The 18,812-nt window shown below is 45.9% G+C and overlaps 1 protein-coding gene and 1 non-coding gene across 2 annotated transcripts in view; both read left to right on the top strand.

Annotated features, from left to right (window-relative positions):
* Positions 1-500: 500 nt before the first annotated feature.
* Positions 501-18,812, top strand: part of BOD1L1 (biorientation of chromosomes in cell division 1 like 1) — a 49,589-nt gene continuing 31,277 nt past the window's right edge. The window contains exons 1-9 of the mRNA XM_036018827.1: positions 501-863; positions 6,520-6,644; positions 10,769-10,959; positions 11,441-12,052; positions 12,635-12,784; positions 14,731-14,897; positions 15,972-16,083; positions 17,099-17,237; positions 18,207-18,279. Coding sequence (XP_035874720.1) covers positions 627-863; positions 6,520-6,644; positions 10,769-10,959; positions 11,441-12,052; positions 12,635-12,784; positions 14,731-14,897; positions 15,972-16,083; positions 17,099-17,237; positions 18,207-18,279 — 1,806 coding nt within the window. The 5' untranslated portion in view covers positions 501-626. The remainder of the gene's footprint in view (positions 864-6,519; positions 6,645-10,768; positions 10,960-11,440; positions 12,053-12,634; positions 12,785-14,730; positions 14,898-15,971; positions 16,084-17,098; positions 17,238-18,206; positions 18,280-18,812) is intronic.
* LOC114493669 lies at positions 6,921-7,053 on the top strand. Its single transcript, XR_003684281.1, has one exon. It is a non-coding gene; the product is annotated as a small nucleolar RNA SNORA5 (small nucleolar RNA).

Below are 18,812 nucleotides of genomic sequence, written 5' to 3'. Positions count from 1 at the left end.
GGGACCGGTTCTAGCCGGCTGGCCTAGGGGTGGGCCCAAGGAAAAAGGGATGGGATGGGGACAAGGAGGCCCCTGGAGCTACCTCCTTGCAGGAAAACTGGGAAGGATCATGAGAACGAAGGTTTGGTTAGAGTTTAGAATAAGCAGTGGATCTCGACTGATTCGTGCAACAGGAAAGCCAGAGCGTCAAGCCTAAACGCCAACGATGGCACGGGGCCAGCGTCTCGCATCCCCGCGCGGGACGGCTCCGAGCAAGATCCCAGTGGACCCTCGGCCTCCGGGAGTCGCACGGGTGGAACGCTGGCCCACAGCGCACCCCAGCCCCAGGCCCGGCCCGGCCCGGCCCGCTCCGCCTTCCCGCCACCTCCTAGGACGCAACCCAGCCTCCCCAGCGCGCCTGCGCGGTGGGCGGCCGGAACTGGCCCCCGGCGGATTCCGTCGTTGGCCCTCCGCTGCTATTGTCACCGCCTTTTCCTCCGCTTGCCCTGGTTCCCTTTCACTTCCGGGGTCGCACGGGATCCGCTGGTTCCGTAACAACATCCCGTTGGCCTCCCTCAGGTGGCGGGACCGGTGCGGCCGCCGCCTCCCAGGAGCGCCCGCTCGCCCGCTCGCCGGCCCGGGCCGCCATGGCCACCAACCCGCAGCCGCAGCCTCCGCCCCCCGCGCCGCCGCCGCCCCCGCCGCAGCCTCAGCCCCCGCCCCCGCCGCCCGGCCCCGGGGCTGGCCCCGGCGCGGGCGGGACGGGCGGCGCAGGGGCCGGCGCGGGGGACCCGCAACTCGTGGCCATGATCGTGAACCACCTCAAGAGCCAGGGGCTCTTCGACCAGTTCCGCAGGGACTGCCTGGCCGACGTGGACACTAAGGTGCGGGGCGCGCCGCTGTGCGGGGCCAGGGGAGGACCCCCGGGGCTGCCTTCTCGCGCGTCCTCCTGCGCGTCCGTGGCAGGGCTGCGCCCCTGCCGCCCCAGCCGGGGCCCCTCCGAGCGCCGCTCCGCCGGTTCCCGTGCAGCCGCTCGGCGCCGGGCCCCGTGCACGGCGCGGTGCGTTCATTCATTCGCCGGCCGGTGCCACCGTCCAGCCGCCTAGTGGGTGCTGAGCACCTACTATGCGGCTTAGGCGCTCGGAATGTGCCCTTGAGCGAGACTCCGTTATTCTTGGGCAGAGGCGTTTGGAAACACTAACCAATGCTTTCATCTCTAATTCATTTTTTTTTGCGCGGTTTACTTTGTATCCATGCTCCTCTCTTCAAGATTTCTGGGCGGGAAGTGTCATATCCTTGTCCTTTGGAGAAGTTAACTGGTCATCGAGCCGAGTTATTTGTCGTGTGCGTTACTGGATGAGGGTCGGGGGAGGGGCGCAAAGGTAAGAAGGTGGAGCTGGGCAGCGAAAAGGTAGGATGAGGGCATCAGGGCTTCAGTGTCCACCAGTGACTGTCTGACTTAGGTAACTTAGGCCGAGCCACTTCTCCAAGGTGAGAATGGGGTTTGGGGCGGAGGGGAGGGGGTGGGGGAAGGATGGAGAGCAAGTGATGGCAGATAAGAAAGGGGAAGAGGGTCAGGAGAGCAGAGTTCAGTTTGCGAGAGGAAGGAGAAGAGGGGAAGGTCTGCAAAGGGGGAGGGCGGCGTTAGTCCCACGTGTCCGAGTGAAGGAATCAGGTCATCTTACCTGGTTTGGCAAAGAAGGAGCAGAGGGCGCCAAGAAGGAGCAATCTTGGTGAGAGGGATGGAAACCAATAGAGTCTGAAATTCTGGAAGCAACTGAGGGAGGAAGCCTCAGTTGGGAGTGATTGTAAAATTGTTTTTTTGTTGTTTTTTGTTGTTGCTGTTGGTGGTTGGTTGGTTTGGTTTGGTCCTTTGGTTGGTTTGGTTTGGGGCAGTGGGGCCGGGGGAGGCAGGTTGGTTGGTTTGGGCCGAGATCTGGTTGGGCCCATGGGACCGTCCTGATGGGGTGAGGGCTCTCTGATAGCGTGCTCAGCTGTTCTGAGGAGCCTCGTTTCTCTGGGGAAGGAGTGTCTGCGACGTCCACCAATTCTTCCCTGCGGCTCTGTGTCCGCTGGCCTTGGGGGTGAGCCGCACACACACAGTCCTGCTGTCTCCTCTGGGGACACCTTGGTGTGAATCTAGGAGCGTCTTTCCTTACGAGAACCCCGGCCCACCGTGTGGACCAGAGTACACAGTGTGCCTTTTCGGGGCCCTGGAGTTTTTGCACCACCGAGAATTCGGTTTACGTGGAATGTTTATCTCTGCAGGAAGTATGTCGTTTTCTCGCTTTGTTGTAAGGAGTACGCACAGCCACCTGTTTTTAAATAATGCCTATTGCCTTTGTTTCTTTTATTTTTTTTTAATGGGAGAGGGTTAGTAGATATGGCTAGATAAATGTTACCCAGATGAAGCTGGTTGATTGTACCCTGCAAGTGGAGATTTCACTTTGCTTTTCTTGGAAGCCTACAGATCCGTTCTTCTGTATGCAGATTGAAAGTTTAAACATACTGATGGGGGTACCATATAGAAGGCTCAGGCTTTTCTTCACTCTGTCCCCACTAAGTATTATTGCTGTGTCCGATATTTCTGCCAGACCCTCCAAAAGTGGAGCCTTATAACCTTTCCTGGGGCAGAAGGAGAAAAGCACAATTTCTTAGACAGTGCAATGAAACCTAGGACCTCCTCCCAAGAAAAATGCACCCATATGTGTTAGAATGCTGCTTCTACGGTTTGGAAACGATTGGCTGGGCAGTGTCTGCAGCTCAGCCTCATGTGTAGCTTCAGAGAGTGTTCAGGGAACACAGAGTAAGGTCTCCTGCTTGAATGTTTGATGCTAGAAAAGGGTAGAACTGAAGTCAGACCCATTCCCAGCGGGGTTTGGTCTTGTGTTCTGCCTCTCCCCCCCCCCCCCAAAACGTAGTAAGTTTGAAAGTCTCAAAAACATACAAAAGCCTATAAAAGACTTTCATAGGAGAAAAGAAAACTTTGACGTTCCTATCAGCGTGGCTAGTGGGCCAAAGTAGATGTAAGATTCCCTGTTCATGCAAGGAGTGTCGCTTTAATGGAATCCTGGGGTCTTGTCTGTTCGGAACACCTTAGAGTTTAGACCATTCGTGTTGTGGAGCTTTTGATCACTGAACCCTGAAGACCGACTTCGCCAAACTGTGACCTGTAGTGTACAGTACAGAGGGCTGTGGCAGCCGCTGCAATGTCAGTCACATGCGTAGTTAAGGATCAAGACATTTGATACCTACCAGATGCTCTCCAAGAGCAACACTATCATCCAGCCCCGTGTATCGAAAGCAAGATGAGAAGTTCCAAAGGCCACTGCCACTCCAGAAGACCACAGAATCCCTCAAACTGTCCTGGTCCAGCCAAAAGAGATCTGAGGGTAGTAGACTGAATCGACCCTCCTACCCAAAGAACCGGAACCTTGGGCAGCCCCAGGATGCAACTAATGCTGAGGCTCCCGTGCTCCAGACCCCCAATTCCCAGATCTGTGGGGTAAACTAAGAGGCTACAAAGCCATTCTGACCCCTTTGCACTGATTGTCAACTGGAGAGTGTGAGCACGGAATGTTGAGTGGTCCCCCCTTCTTCCCCAGGCAGGGAGCTTACCAAACAAGTAAACAGGGCACCTCTCCCTAGGTAACAGAGGCCAGTTTTGTGGATACATTCTCAGGTGCCAATGACTCCTGGTCACTGGTTATTATTGTCTGTGTTTTTTTTTTCCCTTCGATTTGAAAGGAAATTCGATTTTAGATTACAACAAAGACGAAACTCTATGCATTTATTTACCCAACAAACATTTACGATGTACCAGACACAGTTTTAGATATCGGGGATGCAGCAGTGAACAAAAAGTCCCTGCTGCTTTGGAACTTAATCCCAGCAGAGAAAAATGGACAATGAATAATGTGTGATGGGGCCGATGGAAGAAAGGAAGTGGGACGGGGCTGCAAAGGACTGATTTGTTTTGAGCAAATTCAGGGGCGATTGCAAATGAGAAGCCGTGTGACCCATCACTGAAGGAGCTGAGGGCCCTGCGGCTCTCTAGGGCTGAGTATCCCAGGTAGAGGTCACAGGCTGTAGGGAGAGCCTTGGGCAGAAACTCTGACGAGGGGGTGTGGTAGGAGCGCCCCTCCCTCCCTTCATGGCTCTAGCTGGCCCTGGAGGCCTTTGGAAGAGTTTACCTTTCACCTAAGCTGAGAAGCCTTCGGCAGGTGTTGTGCCTAAGAAGGACATGCTCTGACTTCCATTTTAGATGTGTTGGCCGTGTGTCATTACTAAGGGTGTCCCCTTCACGCTCAGTCGTAATCTGGTTTGGACAATAAATTATATGGTTGCCCTAGTTTTAAAAGATTTGCAGTAGCTGCTACATAGAACATAAACTCCAGGTGGGCAAAGGTAGACACAGGAAGATGAGTTGCTGTGATCTAGACAGGAGAAGAGAATGCACAGGGCCAGACTGGTAATGGGAAGTGGTCAGATTCCAGATGCCTTGTGAGGCCAGTGCCCGCAGAATGTGTTGATGGCTTGGATTTTCGGTGAAAGGGAAGGGGAGGAGTCAAGAGTGACTTGAAGGCTTTAGACCTGAGCACTGGAAAAGGAGGAAGAGATAGAGAAACATTCCCAGAAGAATACTGGAATCCTTCTGTCTTGAGTCACCAGGCTTTTTACTGAAAGGAAAACTGAAAACAAGGAAAATTACCTGTTGTTCAAATTTGAGCTTGCCATAGGACGACTAGCATGCTAAGGGCCTTGTGATGTTTTTAGCTTAATATTTTTGAGACTTGAGAGTACTGGCAAGAAGAAATATGTTGTGCAGTTTTGCTGAAAATCATCGAGAGAAAGGATTAGTTTTTTAGTTCATACCAATTCGGGATAAATGGAGAGGAACGTGACAAATGATCACGAGACTGTTTCTTGTAGGACTGGTAATAGGAATTAGGGACAGTCTGGAAAGCGGAAGGGATACAAGGGCACCACCAAGGGGCGGAGCCGTCATCCCTTCCAGAGATGGTTCCCCAGTCATCTCTGCTAACACCTGAGCTTCAGTTGCTTGTCTGCCAAGCAGTGTGATAAGCTTCCTAAAAACAAAGGTCAAGAGAGTGGAAGGAGCAGGCTTACGCTTCAGTGGGGAGGTAAAAATCCGCCTTCCCAAAATGCAGCGCAGCGCAAGAACTACTGAGATGGTAGTACGTAGAGAAAACGAAGACTGTGCGTGAGGGCGAGCTCTGCAGGTGAGAAGTTTGCCAGATGGACAGGTAGAGGGAATGGTGGTTGCAGAAGATTAAAGGCATGAGAGCTTACTGCTGGAGGGTAAGGGAGCAAATGGCGGGAGATGAGGCTGTATAGTTTAAAATCATTTGGAGACACTCAAATCCATCTGCACTGCAGCCACTTAAAAGAAAGATAAGAAGAATGTGAGTGGTGGGAGACAGTTAGGAACAGAGCGTATAGTCCTGCTTGAGGGCCAGACATTCCTTCTAGGCAGTGGCCTTTTAAGAAGAGATGACGTAATATGTGTCCTCTGCCCTGCTTCCCGTACATCAGGGGTTGTCAGCCTCTGCAGTGTTGACGTGTTGAGCTGGGTGGTTTTTTGTTGTGGGGAGTTCCCCTGTGCATCATAGAAGGTTCAGCAGCATCCCTACCCTCCACCCACTACATGCCAGTAGCAGCCCCCTCATTTGTCTCTAGACATTGCCATGTGTCCCGGGGGGTAAGAGGGGGGGGTAGTCACTCAGGTTGACAGCCACTGCCTGACATCAAATGTAATGCCTAGTTCCAGTGGCTGTCCCTCCATCACCTCTAGGATCCATGCCTTCCAGCTCATTTCTGCCACCCCAGTATGACCTTCATCACTCTGTTGCACACTGTGTGAAGTGTATTTTGTGTCTCTTTACTCTTTCACTGTAAGAAGATTAATCATCAGAAAACCCAGCTATCACATATATCGCTCTGCTCATATGGGTGGTGACTTACCATTCTCTGTCCCATAATTCCAAACTTCTTACACAGGTCCCCAGGTCCAGGACCTGGCCCCATGCTATGTCTCCAGTCTCACTTCTCTGCTTTTTTGTATTCTCTTCTCCAACCAAATTGGACTTAACAATTGCCCAGGGGTCGGGAGCAGGGTTCAAATGCTCCCAATCTCTCGTCCACTTGCTGTTTGCCTATATAGTTGGCTGTGCCTACCAGGCGGTCTTGAATCCCCAGCTGCATTGTGAAACCTTGAAGGTTCAGCTCATATGCCACATTCTCAATGAAGGCTTGCTTCTCTTCTCCTCTCCCTTTCTTTGCTCCAAATTATCGCAGTAACATTTATTGGTGCCTTGTTTTCTTCTCCCTTCCTTGTCTACAAATGACAGGTATGTCTTTCTTTTTGTACTCCTCCTATCTTCAAACGTAAACTGTAAAACTTTGTTGCCATGTTGACACTCTGTCGATACTGTTAAAGAAACTCAACTCCTGAAACTGCCAGTATTGTTTGTATAATATTAGAGATTTTCAGCATCTGTGTCTTTTTTTTCTTTCCAGCCTGCTTACCAGAATCTGAGACAACGCGTTGACAACTTTGTTGCGAACCACTTAGCAACTCATACGTGGAGCCCCCACCTCAATAAGAACCAGCTAAGAAACAATATTAGACAACAAGTACTCAAGTAAGTCTCAGAATTACAGAGTTCCGAGGCGGGCCTGCAAATGTCACGGCCTGTTCTGCCTAAACGCGGAGGCATCATGCAGGAGTTTGTTCGCCTCGTGCTGATTTTGTGCAGTTTGGCTCCTTTGTGTTATGCTGCAGTGTGTTTTTTTTTTTAAAGGCTTTAATCACTTCACATTTCTCCAACAAGTTTTAGCAGTCTGATTCTTCTGTAGCCCTTTGGAAATATTGAAGGAAGGGAAGGACAACGTGTTTTTTTAAAAAAATTCCTAGATGTAGCAGCCGAGTCAAATTCGGGGCCCGCCCTGCCCGTGGCGGGCCCCGGCTCCGCAGGCTGCCACAGGAGCACTGTGACTCATGGGCCCTGTTCCCCTGTTGGGCCTCAGGGATAAGTGTGGTCACAGACACCAAGAGGAAGAAAAACATCCTAGATGTCATACTAACAGATGGTGAATGCCGGGATATCCCCTACAGTTTACATTCACAACCATTTTTTTTGGTCCTAAAACAGTAGGCTTTATAATTATTTTGCAAATAAAAACCATTAAAGATCACTAAAATTAAAATATTTTTTCCTGATTTTTGAGGCTGTGTGTTATATTTTTGAGTACAGCCTGCCCCCCCGCCGCAATCTTGTCTCTTGCATTTTTTGTGTGTGATTTTTAACTCTGCTTTTTTGTGATGATACTGGGGGGAAAGTGCATTTGGATTTTTTTTTTATTTTTTTTATTTTTTATCTTTTTGATGAACATAAGATATAAAGAGAATGAGAAAAGCTGAAATGTTTACAGGGACCAAAAAAATCATACTTATTCTCAAAACAGATTTGCAATATTATCTTGCTCTTAAACATCAATATTTGCCAAGACAAGAAGACTCAAACCTTCTGTCCCTGCCTCAGCCCCCAAAGAGGACGAATAAGTTATCTGAGGAGCACCTGCTCCTCCTGCCTTGACAAATATTTACATTCGGGCACATCTTTGAAAATGCCGTCTTGCTGTAAGATAGTTCAACAAATCTGTGTCACGCCTGCTGCCTCTTAACTCCCTCCTGCCCCTTGGGAGCCTTGCAGGCCCGTCGGGCGTGCTTCCCCGGTGAGGGTCCTGGCCCCCAGGAAGCCCCACAGACACAGCTCCCACTCCGACTCAGAGACCCATCTAGCCACAGGTGGTACTAGACACTGGGAGCCTGGGGGCTCCGGCTGTCTCCTGGCGAAGAGGAGAAGGGGGACACTCGACAGTGACTTTGTTGTCTGCACTTGAAAGGACGTCAGAGGACCCTGCACAGGGTCCAGGTGAGACCAGAACATGCCCTCGGAGGGCTGCGTGACAGCACCTGTGGGGGAAAGGCGAGGCCGTTCCTGGAAGAGAGGCTGAAGAGGTCTGTGGGGTTGGCAGGCTTGGGAATGTACTCACTCCCAGGCATTTAGGGGAACAATAACCGAAATGGGGGGGGGTGGGCGGGGGCCGGGGAGGCGACTGGCGCCTGCACGCTGTGCCTTGCTAGTTACCGAGTGCTCGCACTGAGCAGCTTACGTGGCCGCCTCCCTGTCACAGATGATGACGTTGCTCTGAAAGCACGTTTGCGTCCTTCCTCTTCAGGTGGAAGGACTAAGGGGAAGGCCAGTTTCCTGTCACTGCATGTCCTCCTCAGCACACAGAACCGGGAGAGTAGGGAAGCAGCCGTTCATTCTGTTCTCTTACAGAGACCAAACTCAGCCCGGCCGGTGTAAGAGCAAGCCCGGTGAGGGGCTGCGGTCCACTCAGTACGGGGTCCTTGTGACGGCCCCGGAGTAGGTGACGGCAGGCAGGTGGGGCGGGGGTGCAGTTGTCTCCTGGATGGGTCAGTCAGTGCTCTTCCTGGGGCGCGTGTAAATTTTCTTCTAGCCGTGTTACTTATGTTTAATGAACTATTCTTATTTGAATTCTATTGCTAAAGTTTTCTGTTACTGATAATAACATTTTAAAGCTCCCTTAAAGAGACGATTTAGTTGTCTCAAACTAGGGGTATAGGGACATACTGGCCTTGATAAATACAATTTCAAGCAGCTTTTCATGCACGTACTTTGAGAAACACTCAGGTGAATCTGTTATGATGAACCTTCTACAGTTGCCTTTCTTGGAGGACAAAAACAATCTAATGTCAGCAGTTCTGGGTGGTTCAACCTAATAGCTAATCTGCTGGCTCAACACAGAGAAAATCTTATTTTATCTATGTATTCATTTGTACAACAAAATCTAAAAATGCTAAATAGCTCAGAAATAATTGTCTACATTGAACAGGATTTAGAAGGAAGACAGGGAAATAACTTTAACCAGAACAGTGCCGGCTGCTGGCATTTTGGCTTTGTCCTTGAACCTAGAGTGTGGCTCCTCTCGTAGGCAGCCATCTGCTGTGGGCCCGCCGAGGGCAGCGGGGCCCCTGGTGCTGGCCCCTCGTCCTGTGACCGTCAGAGCCGGCCACTGGGGGAGAGGCCTGAAGCAGCAATTCTGGGTGGAAGGGTTTTATTTTTTACTTTATGCCTTTATACTTGTGCCTTAAAACATTTTTCAGATTGCTTGTCCTTGTTTCTTTCCCACCTGCGACATTGTAAAGACACCTCTAAGATGCAGCAATGTTTGCAGGACTTGCAAACATTTTTTTTTTTAATCTTAGAACTTTGAAAATCAGGTTACCTACTTTGTGAGGAATTGGCTCATTTTTCTCTGTGGCCCACATAAGGAGCATTATAGTGTGGCGAGGCTGCCAGGTGCCTCAGGGAATGACAGCCAGAGTCACCCTCCCCTCCAGGCAGAGCCGCACTCGGAAACAGTATCCGTGTTGTACCGAGAGGCTCTGCGCCCGTTTTGCAGAGCGCCCGAGCCCTGGAAGCTGCAAAGGACCGGCGCCCATTCTCCGAACCCTGAACACTCCCCGGGGAACTCCCCAAGCTCTTGTTTAGGAAAAAACGGGGTTTACGTGTGCTTCTCAGAATAAATCCTCTTATTTTGCTCACGTGCCCTTGTGCTTTGAGACGTAGTTGCCCTGCTGCTCCTGTCTCTCATTTGTGATGTTTCTTGAAGCTCTTTCTTCTCTTCTGTGGGAATCAAGAGTCAGCTCACGTGTTTCCTCCTTCGTGAAGCATTCCTCGTCGTCTCAGAGAGATCTCATAATCCCTTAATCCAGCCCTTTCCTGCAGTATAGGGGGTGCCCTCCTGCCTGTCGTCTTCTACCTTAATTGTTTGTGTCTGTCTCCTCGCTAGAACGGGGACCAGGTCTGAGTCACGGCAGCCTAGTGGCCAGCGTGGTTCCTGTTAATGTGGCAGACACTCATGACATAATTGTTGAATAAACAAATCATCTAGTTTTTTAGTGGCAAGAATAAAAAAGAAAGTCAGAAATCATGTTTTATTTTTGTTCTAAAGTTTTCCTCTTTTTTTTAAGCTTGATAAAACTATGTTCTTCAGTTTTCCTGGAGATTCTATAATACTTATAAAAGGCTTATATATTTCTGTTTCTCAAAATAAAGGTGTAAAGTCCATCGATATATTTTATACCCAGAACTCAGCTTTAGTGATTATTTTTCTATGCCACAAGCAGGATCATGGTAAGATAGCATCGTCCACAAGCCTGGGCTGTAGGTAGCGGTCTTGTTCAGTTCTCAGGGTGGCTTGTTTGTTTGTGTTTTAAGATTTTACTAATTTATTTTTAGAGCAAAGGGAAGGTTGGGAGAGAAACATAGATCAGTTGCCTTTCACATGCGTGCCAACTGGGGACCAAACCTGCAACTTAGGCAAGTGCCCCAACCAGGAATCACACTCGCGACCTTTCGGTTTGCAGGATGACACCCAGCCAACTGAACCACACCAGTCAGGCCTAAGGGTGTTTCGTTTTGTTTTTGTTTAGTCTGCTTTAGTAGTTCTGATGACACAGTGGTGAAAAACCTAGAGACTGTTTGCGGTATGGTGTACCAAAATGCATCTGTAGTGTGAAACTTACTGTCCATTGCCTATTCTTTCCCTACCCAGCTGAATGGATTGGGAGAATTTAAGGTTGGAGAGATACAGCTAAACCTAAAAATGATGCAAATAATATGAAATTATATGTGTCTATTTTAACCTTTCTGTAAATTATCCTGGGTTTCAGGTCAGGAATGTTGGAGTCTGGTATCGACCGAATTATTTCTCAGGTTGTAGACCCAAAGATCAACCACACGTTCAGACCTCAGGTGGAGAAAGCTGTGCACGAGTTCTTGGCCACGCTGAACCATAAGGAGGAAGCCAGTGGCAGCTCGGCCCCCGAGGAGGAGAAGCCAGACTCCTCTGTCGTCACACAAGGTGCTTTGCTTTCGCTCTTGGTCAGCTCCGGTGCTTTTCTTCTTGAACTGACTAGCAAGTGGAGGAAATTTGGTTTTTACAACATTTCTCCACTCAGCCACAGTAGTGAAATTACATTATATATCACCCAGACTCCTCAAGTGGCATAACCGTTATTCCCCTTAATACACAATAATGTGCATTTTAATGATGCATTATTGGGAATGTGTGTGTGTTTCAACAGTGAGAATAACTAGAGAAGCTGTTATTTTCCTGGAAACTAGACTCTTCTCAGGTTTCCACGGTGCTTCTCTAAGATAACTGCATTAGAAAGCAGAGAATCAGGGTATGCTGAGTGCCAGCACTGGTGCATGACAGTCTAAAGGTGTGCGAATGGTCTGCTCAGCACACACATCGTAAAGGTGACGGTGGCACGTAGCACTGACTCAGCCAGCTTAGCCTTCTGCATACGTTTACTCTGAAACTTGTCTCTCCCCCAAAGGCGTCCCTGCTCCTGGGCCCAGTGCGAATGTAGCCAACGATGCCATGTCAATCTTGGAGACCATATCTTCTCTTAACCAAGAGGCTACTGCTGCCAGGGCTTCGACGGAAGCATCAAACGCTAAGACCAGTGAGAGAACATCCAAAAAACCCCCGTCTCAGCCAAGCGCCGACACCAGCACTGAGAAGGAGAAAGCTTCAGAGGACATGGCTGATAAAGACAAGGCCGCGCCGGACTCCGCGGGGGAAGGACAGGAAACAGCCCCCAAGTCCGAGGAAGCTAGCGAGCTCCCTTGTCCGGTAGAAGAAGTTAAAAATCACACAAAAGAGAGCAGCAGTTCTGTTCTGCTAAATAAAGACGTTCCACAGGAAAGCAGTGACCAAAAAAATAAACCAGACAAAGGTGAAAAGAAACCAGACAGCAGTGAAAAAGGAGAAAGGAAGAAAGAAAAGAAGGAAAAGAGTGAAAAGAAATTTGATCACTCAAAAAGGAATGAAGACACACAAAAAGTCAAAGATGAAAAACAAGCGAAGGAGAAAGAGGCAGAGTGTACAAAAGCTCCTTCAGAAAAGAGCGGTAACAAAGCTAAAGCCACTGACGGGACAAAAGAAGGTAAAGTCTTGCGAAAGTCTACAACTGTTTAAAGAACAAAGTGTGTCCATTGGGATGTATCACATTTGCCTTCAGATTTTAATAAATTTGATTCTTATATTTCAAAAGCCTGAGAACTTATATCTACTTTGCTAAAAAAAGAAAATGAGCAGTAAACATTTGTTTATTTGTTTCCTATGCTCAAATTCACAAAGTAAATGGACAGAGAAGCTCTGGACCTTACAATTTAACTCTCATAATGCATTGCCATGCATTATTTCAAGCAACTTCATGCATAGTTGTATATCCTAATCTTTTAAATATTATGAGTAAATATATTAGTTACTTAAAGTTTGCTTTTGTTTCTGTCATTTACATCATAAATGAATACTTTCATTTTTACTGGATAATAGTTTGCTTTTGTATTTCCTGGAAATAGCTCTACTTTATTTGATATTGGTTGCTAATGAGAGATTTTCATTGCTAAAATAGAAGTTCTTTGAAATGTATTTAAAGCAGAAAATCTTAAACGTAATTTGGGAATTGGGTGCCGAGTATGTTCCTGTGACAGGATCGTTTATCTTCTGTATCATTTTCTTGCAGATTGCTCTGTGATAGATTCTGATGTGGATGGACTCACAGACATTACAGTTAGCTCTGTCCACACCAGTGACCTCTCATCTTTTGAAGAAGACACTGAGGAAGAGGTTGTAATGTCTGATAGCATGGAAGAAGGAGAGATTACGTCAGATGGTAAAGCATTTTACTTAATACTGCCTCTGTGAAGCTTCCCATCAGGCATTATTTGTATATTTAGATGGCTATGTCGTGAAAGACAGTGTGGTGTGTGGCAAGAGCGCGGGACTTTGTAGTTGGAAGATTTGTTTCTGAGTCCCAGCTCCAAGGTTTTCTGTCTGAGCAGGCTTGGTAGGTTACTAAACCTCAGCCAGGCTCAGTTCTACATCTCTTATCCCCACTCCCTAGGATTATTGTTCCATGTAGATGGGATAATGCACATGAAGGTGTGTGAGTGAGAGTGAGGTAGCCCTGTCCACAAACCCTCCTCTCTTCTGACATCAGCGGCGAGATTGGGGTTCCCAAGACTACCCTTAGGTTTGATAACTTGTTAAAAAGACTCCCAGTGTTCCCTGAAATCTGTTAAACTCTCAGTTAACAGCTTATTATAACTAAGGGGCACCGATTAAAATCAACCAGGGGAAGAGGCGCGTAGGCCAGAGTCCAGGAAGGCTCCAGACATGGAGCTCCCAGCTGTCCCTGTGGGGGTGTGGGGGGCGTTCCTTTCCCGGCATTGCTGTGTGGCAGCGCGTGTGGTTACTGGCCTCCCCCCCCGCCCCTCCCCCAGGAAGCTCACCTGACTCTTCGAGTCCAGAGTTTCTGTTTGGGCTCCATCATCGAGTCACAGTTGACTGCCTGTGCCACTGGCCTCAGTCTCCAGCCCCTCTAGAGGTCAAGCCTGATACTCCACGACCCAAAGCTCCCACCCTAAATTACGCTCTTAGATGATTTGGCTTAACACAAGACCTGTACATGAACAAAACACTCCAGTCAGGCCTGGGATTCCAGAGGCTCAGAAGTGACCTCCCAGAAGCCAAGGGCAAAAACTGGACTTCCCTTTACTACACATTTTGCTTTTCAATGAAACCTTACTGAGTACTGTATCTCAGGCCGTGCTGAGTCATCACTCTCTTCTGTGTACCGATCCCTATAGCTCCCACAGCCCTGAGAAACAGGTCCAGGTGAAGAAATAACGTCATCAAGGGGAGCTGTCTTCCTGCCCAGAGTCATGTAGCTAGTGAGCACCAGTGGCTATTTCAAACCAACACCATAGGCTGCCCTTGACCACATGATTTAATTCTGTTCATGACTTTAAAAATCAGTGAGAATGAGCATTTGCAATTGCCTGTAGATAGCATTTTATAAATTTGATACTGCTTTCAGATAGAATACCTTGAGAGAGAAAAAAAAAGCAGAAGCTTTCAGTACTACAGTTCTATTTCTAGCCTAAGTAAAATTCTAATTCTAAATGCTTTTGCGGGTCTTTTCAAGTTTTACTGGGCAGGGCTAGATTTCACAGGTACGGAATCCAAAAGGTAAGGAGATAGCTATTTCAAGAGTACCAAGGGGTAGGAAATGAACCCCTCATTTCGGTTCTCTTCTTGTCTCATAGGGAAGGCACTCTGCCTCCCTGAGGTGGAGAGGTTTTGGCATTTACCTGGTATAGGACCCGTTATTGATTGTTGCCTCTTCCATAAGTACAAGGTTCACGGGTGGTTGTAAAAGTCCCCGGTTTACTTTAAGGTAAAACCTCAGGTGCGTTGGTTCGCTTTGACAGGGTAAAGCAGTCACATCAAGTCCACTGACACACAAATGAGAATTAACTCTTTGTCAAGAGTTAATTTTGTCAAAGAATTTTCTTTGTCAAGAAAACATAAATAACCACAAGGTTTAATTTTTCTTGACTGTCTTCCTATATACACAAGAAGCTGATTGTTAAGTAAATTAAGATATGGATTCTGACCTTTAAAAATGTCTAAATTTCTGAATTTTCACATAGCGACATTTCACCATGTGAATACACTTGAGCTACATTGATGCTGCTCTTGCTGCTTGACGGTGATCAAGCATAATGTTGATTTTATTGCTAATTCTCATTCCTCTGTCTCTTGATTTTCTCCCAGATGAAGAGAAGAGCAAACAGAATAAAACAAAAACTCAGACCTGTGAACCCAGTGAAGGAAGAGCGAAAGGCGGACGACAGGCGTACGTTCACAAACCATTCCTTTACTCAAAGTACTACAGCGATTCTGACGACGAACTCACTGTAGAGCAACGGCGACAGTCGATCGTAAGTCACACTTGATCTCTTGTTGCCTTCACACGTTAAGTCAGGCTGCCAGTCTTGTCTAGTCCAAGTGCAGGGTACTTCCTGCTGGTGAGCACACAAAACAGCGACACACAGGTCCTGCCTTCGGGAACTTTGTCATTTAACTGAGCGGAATCGACATAAATGTGTGGCAGAGGCGTTCATGTCATAATGACTAATAGTGAAAAACTGGTAACAGCCTGCATGTTTCAAGGCATGGAGATGTTTTAATCAAGCATGAATTGAGTTTGTGGTATAAAGCTATGAACTTAATATTGAGGAGGAAGTACAATCCACATACGTACTGGATATGTTAACAACGGCTTTGTAGAGGAAAAACAGTGCTTCCTTATTGTGTGTGCATGTCAGATTTAAGATGACTTAAAATTTCAGAAACAATAAAATATGAAAGTTGTGCATCTCAGAACAAGAAAAGATCACTACATAGAAAAGTGACTTGAAGGACATACACTCAATGCTGCTAGTGGCTTAACTCTTGAAAAGTTTGCTTGCCCTGGGGTTATGGCTGTGACGCTTTGGGACGGTGCGTTCTGGCCAGACGGGTGGTGGGAGTAACCCCGTGACTGGACGCTCTCTGGCTTTAGAATTCAACAGCCGAGAGTCCCACGTCCAAACCTGGGTCCTGAGAGTACAACCAACAAGTCACACTTGTTGTAGGACTAGCCTGTCACTTGAGTCTGCATTTTACCTTTTTCCTTTAAGAATAACGCAAAAATTATGGAAATCTGCTCTGTCCCCCTGATGCTCATAGACATTTTCACAGCTGTCCTCCTGCCTGAGGCACCCGGTTTCATAAACCAGCAGTTTCCAGAATGGTGCCTTTCCCATTCTGGAAACTGCTGGCCTCTGAAAGAGTGAAGGAACATTTTCACATCTGTCTCGTTTGTTCTGGTGGTTTTGAAATTGTGTAGTGTATGTACACTTTTGCAGAGCCCGTTAATTTGTAAGAATGTTTGAAGGGGAAACTTTTTTTTTCTGGAATGTTCCTGCTTTTGCCTGATAATCACAATAATTGTGGCTATTTTGTGGTTTTAGGCTAAAGAAAAAGAAGAGAGACTTTTAAGAAGGCAAATTAATAGAGAAAAACTTGAAGAAAAACGAAAACAGAAAGCAGAAAAGACAAAGACATCGAAAGCTAAGAGCCAAGGTATAGAAGATGTTAACTTTAATATTTTAAACAATCTTATATACTGCATTAGTTTCCAGAGATGTATATTACTTATGACATTTGATTATAACATATAACAGTTTAAATTATATCTCAATAAAGCTATTATATGTATATTTTTTTAATCCTCACCTGAGGGTATGTTTATTGATTTTTAGAGAAAGAGGAAGAGAGGGAGAGAGAAAAACATCGATGTGAGAGAGAAACATTGATCAGTTGCCTATCATAGGCTCCCCAACCAGGGATCCAACCCGCAACCTAGGTATGTGCCCTGACCGGGAATCGAACCAGCAGCCTCTTGGTATATGGGACAACGCTCCAACCAACTGAGCCACCTGGTCAGGGCAAAGCTGTTATATTTCTCAAAAATTATCTATTTTCAGGTGTGGAAGATTTTCTTACTTTTTAATCTGATGTGTGTGGTCACTTTTTAAAAATTAAATTGCTGTGTCTAAATTAAACATTCTCCCAGGTACCAGATTACACAACTGTTAGCCATTTATTTTTTCAGTGGCTGTGGAATAAATTATCACTGGAAAATGAATTGTTAACAAGTGAGTAATCAAGCTGTGCTGGTGATGTTAATGGAATTCATCTGTGCTTTGTGTTAATTAAAATGTTAAATACTTGCCTGTAGTATTTTATTGAACAAAATTTAATTTCTTCTGGACATTGATCCTGTGTAATGCCCAAATACACATATGCGGGGGTAGGCAAACGTAGTTTTACAGTTGTAGTACACAAAACAATTCATTCTTGTATTATTATTCATTCATTAATTATTGTATTTATTATTATTCTTATTATTAACCTGTATAAGCATTTCAAATAAAAAGACAAGTCTTCTTCATCTCAAATATTATTCTTAATTCAGCACAATGTAACATTAAAGCCATTTTGCATTTTTATAGTAATTAGAACATCTTAATGAAAAATCAGTATTACACTGTTTAGAACTATTGTGAAATAGTTTATTGATTTTTTTATTTCCTAGGCAAAAATAGTATGGACTTAGAAGAGCCATCAACAAAGAGTTTGGAACCTAAAGCCCCCAGAATTAAAGAAGTCCTTAAAGAACGGAAAGTTTTAGAAAAAAAAGTAGCCTTAAGCAAAAAAAGAAAAAAAGATTCAAAGTACGTATTTCACCTGACAACATTCCCGTTGTAACATTCTCCCAGCATGCTTTCAGAACAGAGGCACCGGAAGTGCCAGTCAAGAGCCTGGCCTTGAATGCGTGTGTTGCTACATGCTTATTAAAGACCTTGGAGATTCGTTTTTTATAGCATAACTCATTGTGCTAATATCTGTAACGTTTCATGTGCTAATCCTTTTTGATAATGTGATAGAAGCTTTGAATTCCCTCCCCAAAGAAATACATGTGCATAAACAGTTGTCGCTGGAGTTTCAAAGGGTTCGTGGGCCCTCTGGAAGGGCTCAGGAGGAATCTCCATTCTGAACGTGCAGTGACCACTTACTTGCTTGTTTTCCAGTCATTCTAGGCAGTTCTCCTCCCAGTATCCTGTGCTTCTCCCCGTAAACCAGATGTCTAACCCAGACTCTCTTTTTAGTGCTGTGTTATCATAGTTAGTCATACAAAAACTAGAAGGCTAAAGAGACGGAGTGGCTGTATGGAGTCACGTAGGCATGGGCTACAATGTGCTGTTCCATGAAGATGCAGTCGTGTGAATTTATTACAACTTCCAAGACGCCTGAATCGGTATTTTGTAAAAGTGTGAGATGAGTCAGCTCTCAGTTTTTTCATGCCTCATTCCTATTGATCTGAATAAATAAGACTACCCTGTTTACTCAAAAGATAGTAAGATTTTCAAAATGTAATTATATTTTACAAAGTATTCAATGTCAAGCAACAATTCAGGAACTTTTGTTTCGATTATATATGTTTACACAAGAATAGCCATGTCACATTTGGTTGGGATTGTGTTCCCTGTTGACCAAGAGTAGGATTTCAATTGAAACATGACAAGTCTTCATTTATGGATCAAATGTTTATAGAAAAGGGAAGCTAACCTTTTTTTTTTAACCTTCCTTAAAATTTCTTATATTTTATTCAAAGTTCTTGTTTGACATTTTCCCCCATGTAGGAATGTTGAAGAGAGTTCTAAAAAGAAGCAGCAAGCTGAAGAAGATTCCAAAGAAACCCTCAAAACCAGTGAGGTGTGTCCTAACTAATAAATGCATTCTAAGTGCTCTTTGGTTAGATACAGGCTATTCAGTGCTTTGGAGTGACACCAAGAAATGCAATTGGATCCTTTCTGAGTTCAGTAAACATCCCTCACATTCATTATTAACCCCCGTCCTACTACAGGCTGAATTCCTCATTTTGGCAACTTGATTCGTATGATCATTTGTCTAGATAGTAACTACTTTTCTCCTTCCCCTTCCCTTCCCTTGCTCACCCTGTTTCCTATCTGGCAATAACCAAATTGTCAAAATTAGGTTGATAAATTCCCTTTTAGTTTTTTCTTTGAGGAATTTAATTTTAAAGTATTTTTTTTAAGATTTTGCTATCTTGGTCCCTATATTAGTAGAAGTATATTAATCTTCATGTTAAATTGTAAGGAGGTGTCGTGGTAAGCCGATCCAGAGGCATAGAGATCTTTCTGAAAACTTCTGCCCATTATTCGTACAAGAATAATTAATTACAGCTAGTAGTCAGTGAGTCTTTATGAAAGTATGTTTTGTCAGCA

Source organism: Phyllostomus discolor, chromosome 1 (assembly GCF_004126475.2).
Source record: "Phyllostomus discolor isolate MPI-MPIP mPhyDis1 chromosome 1, mPhyDis1.pri.v3, whole genome shotgun sequence".
Taxonomy (NCBI): domain Eukaryota; kingdom Metazoa; phylum Chordata; class Mammalia; order Chiroptera; family Phyllostomidae; genus Phyllostomus; species Phyllostomus discolor.
The sequence above is the reverse complement of the archived record's forward strand: the minus strand, read 5'-3'. Positions and strand labels throughout refer to the sequence as shown.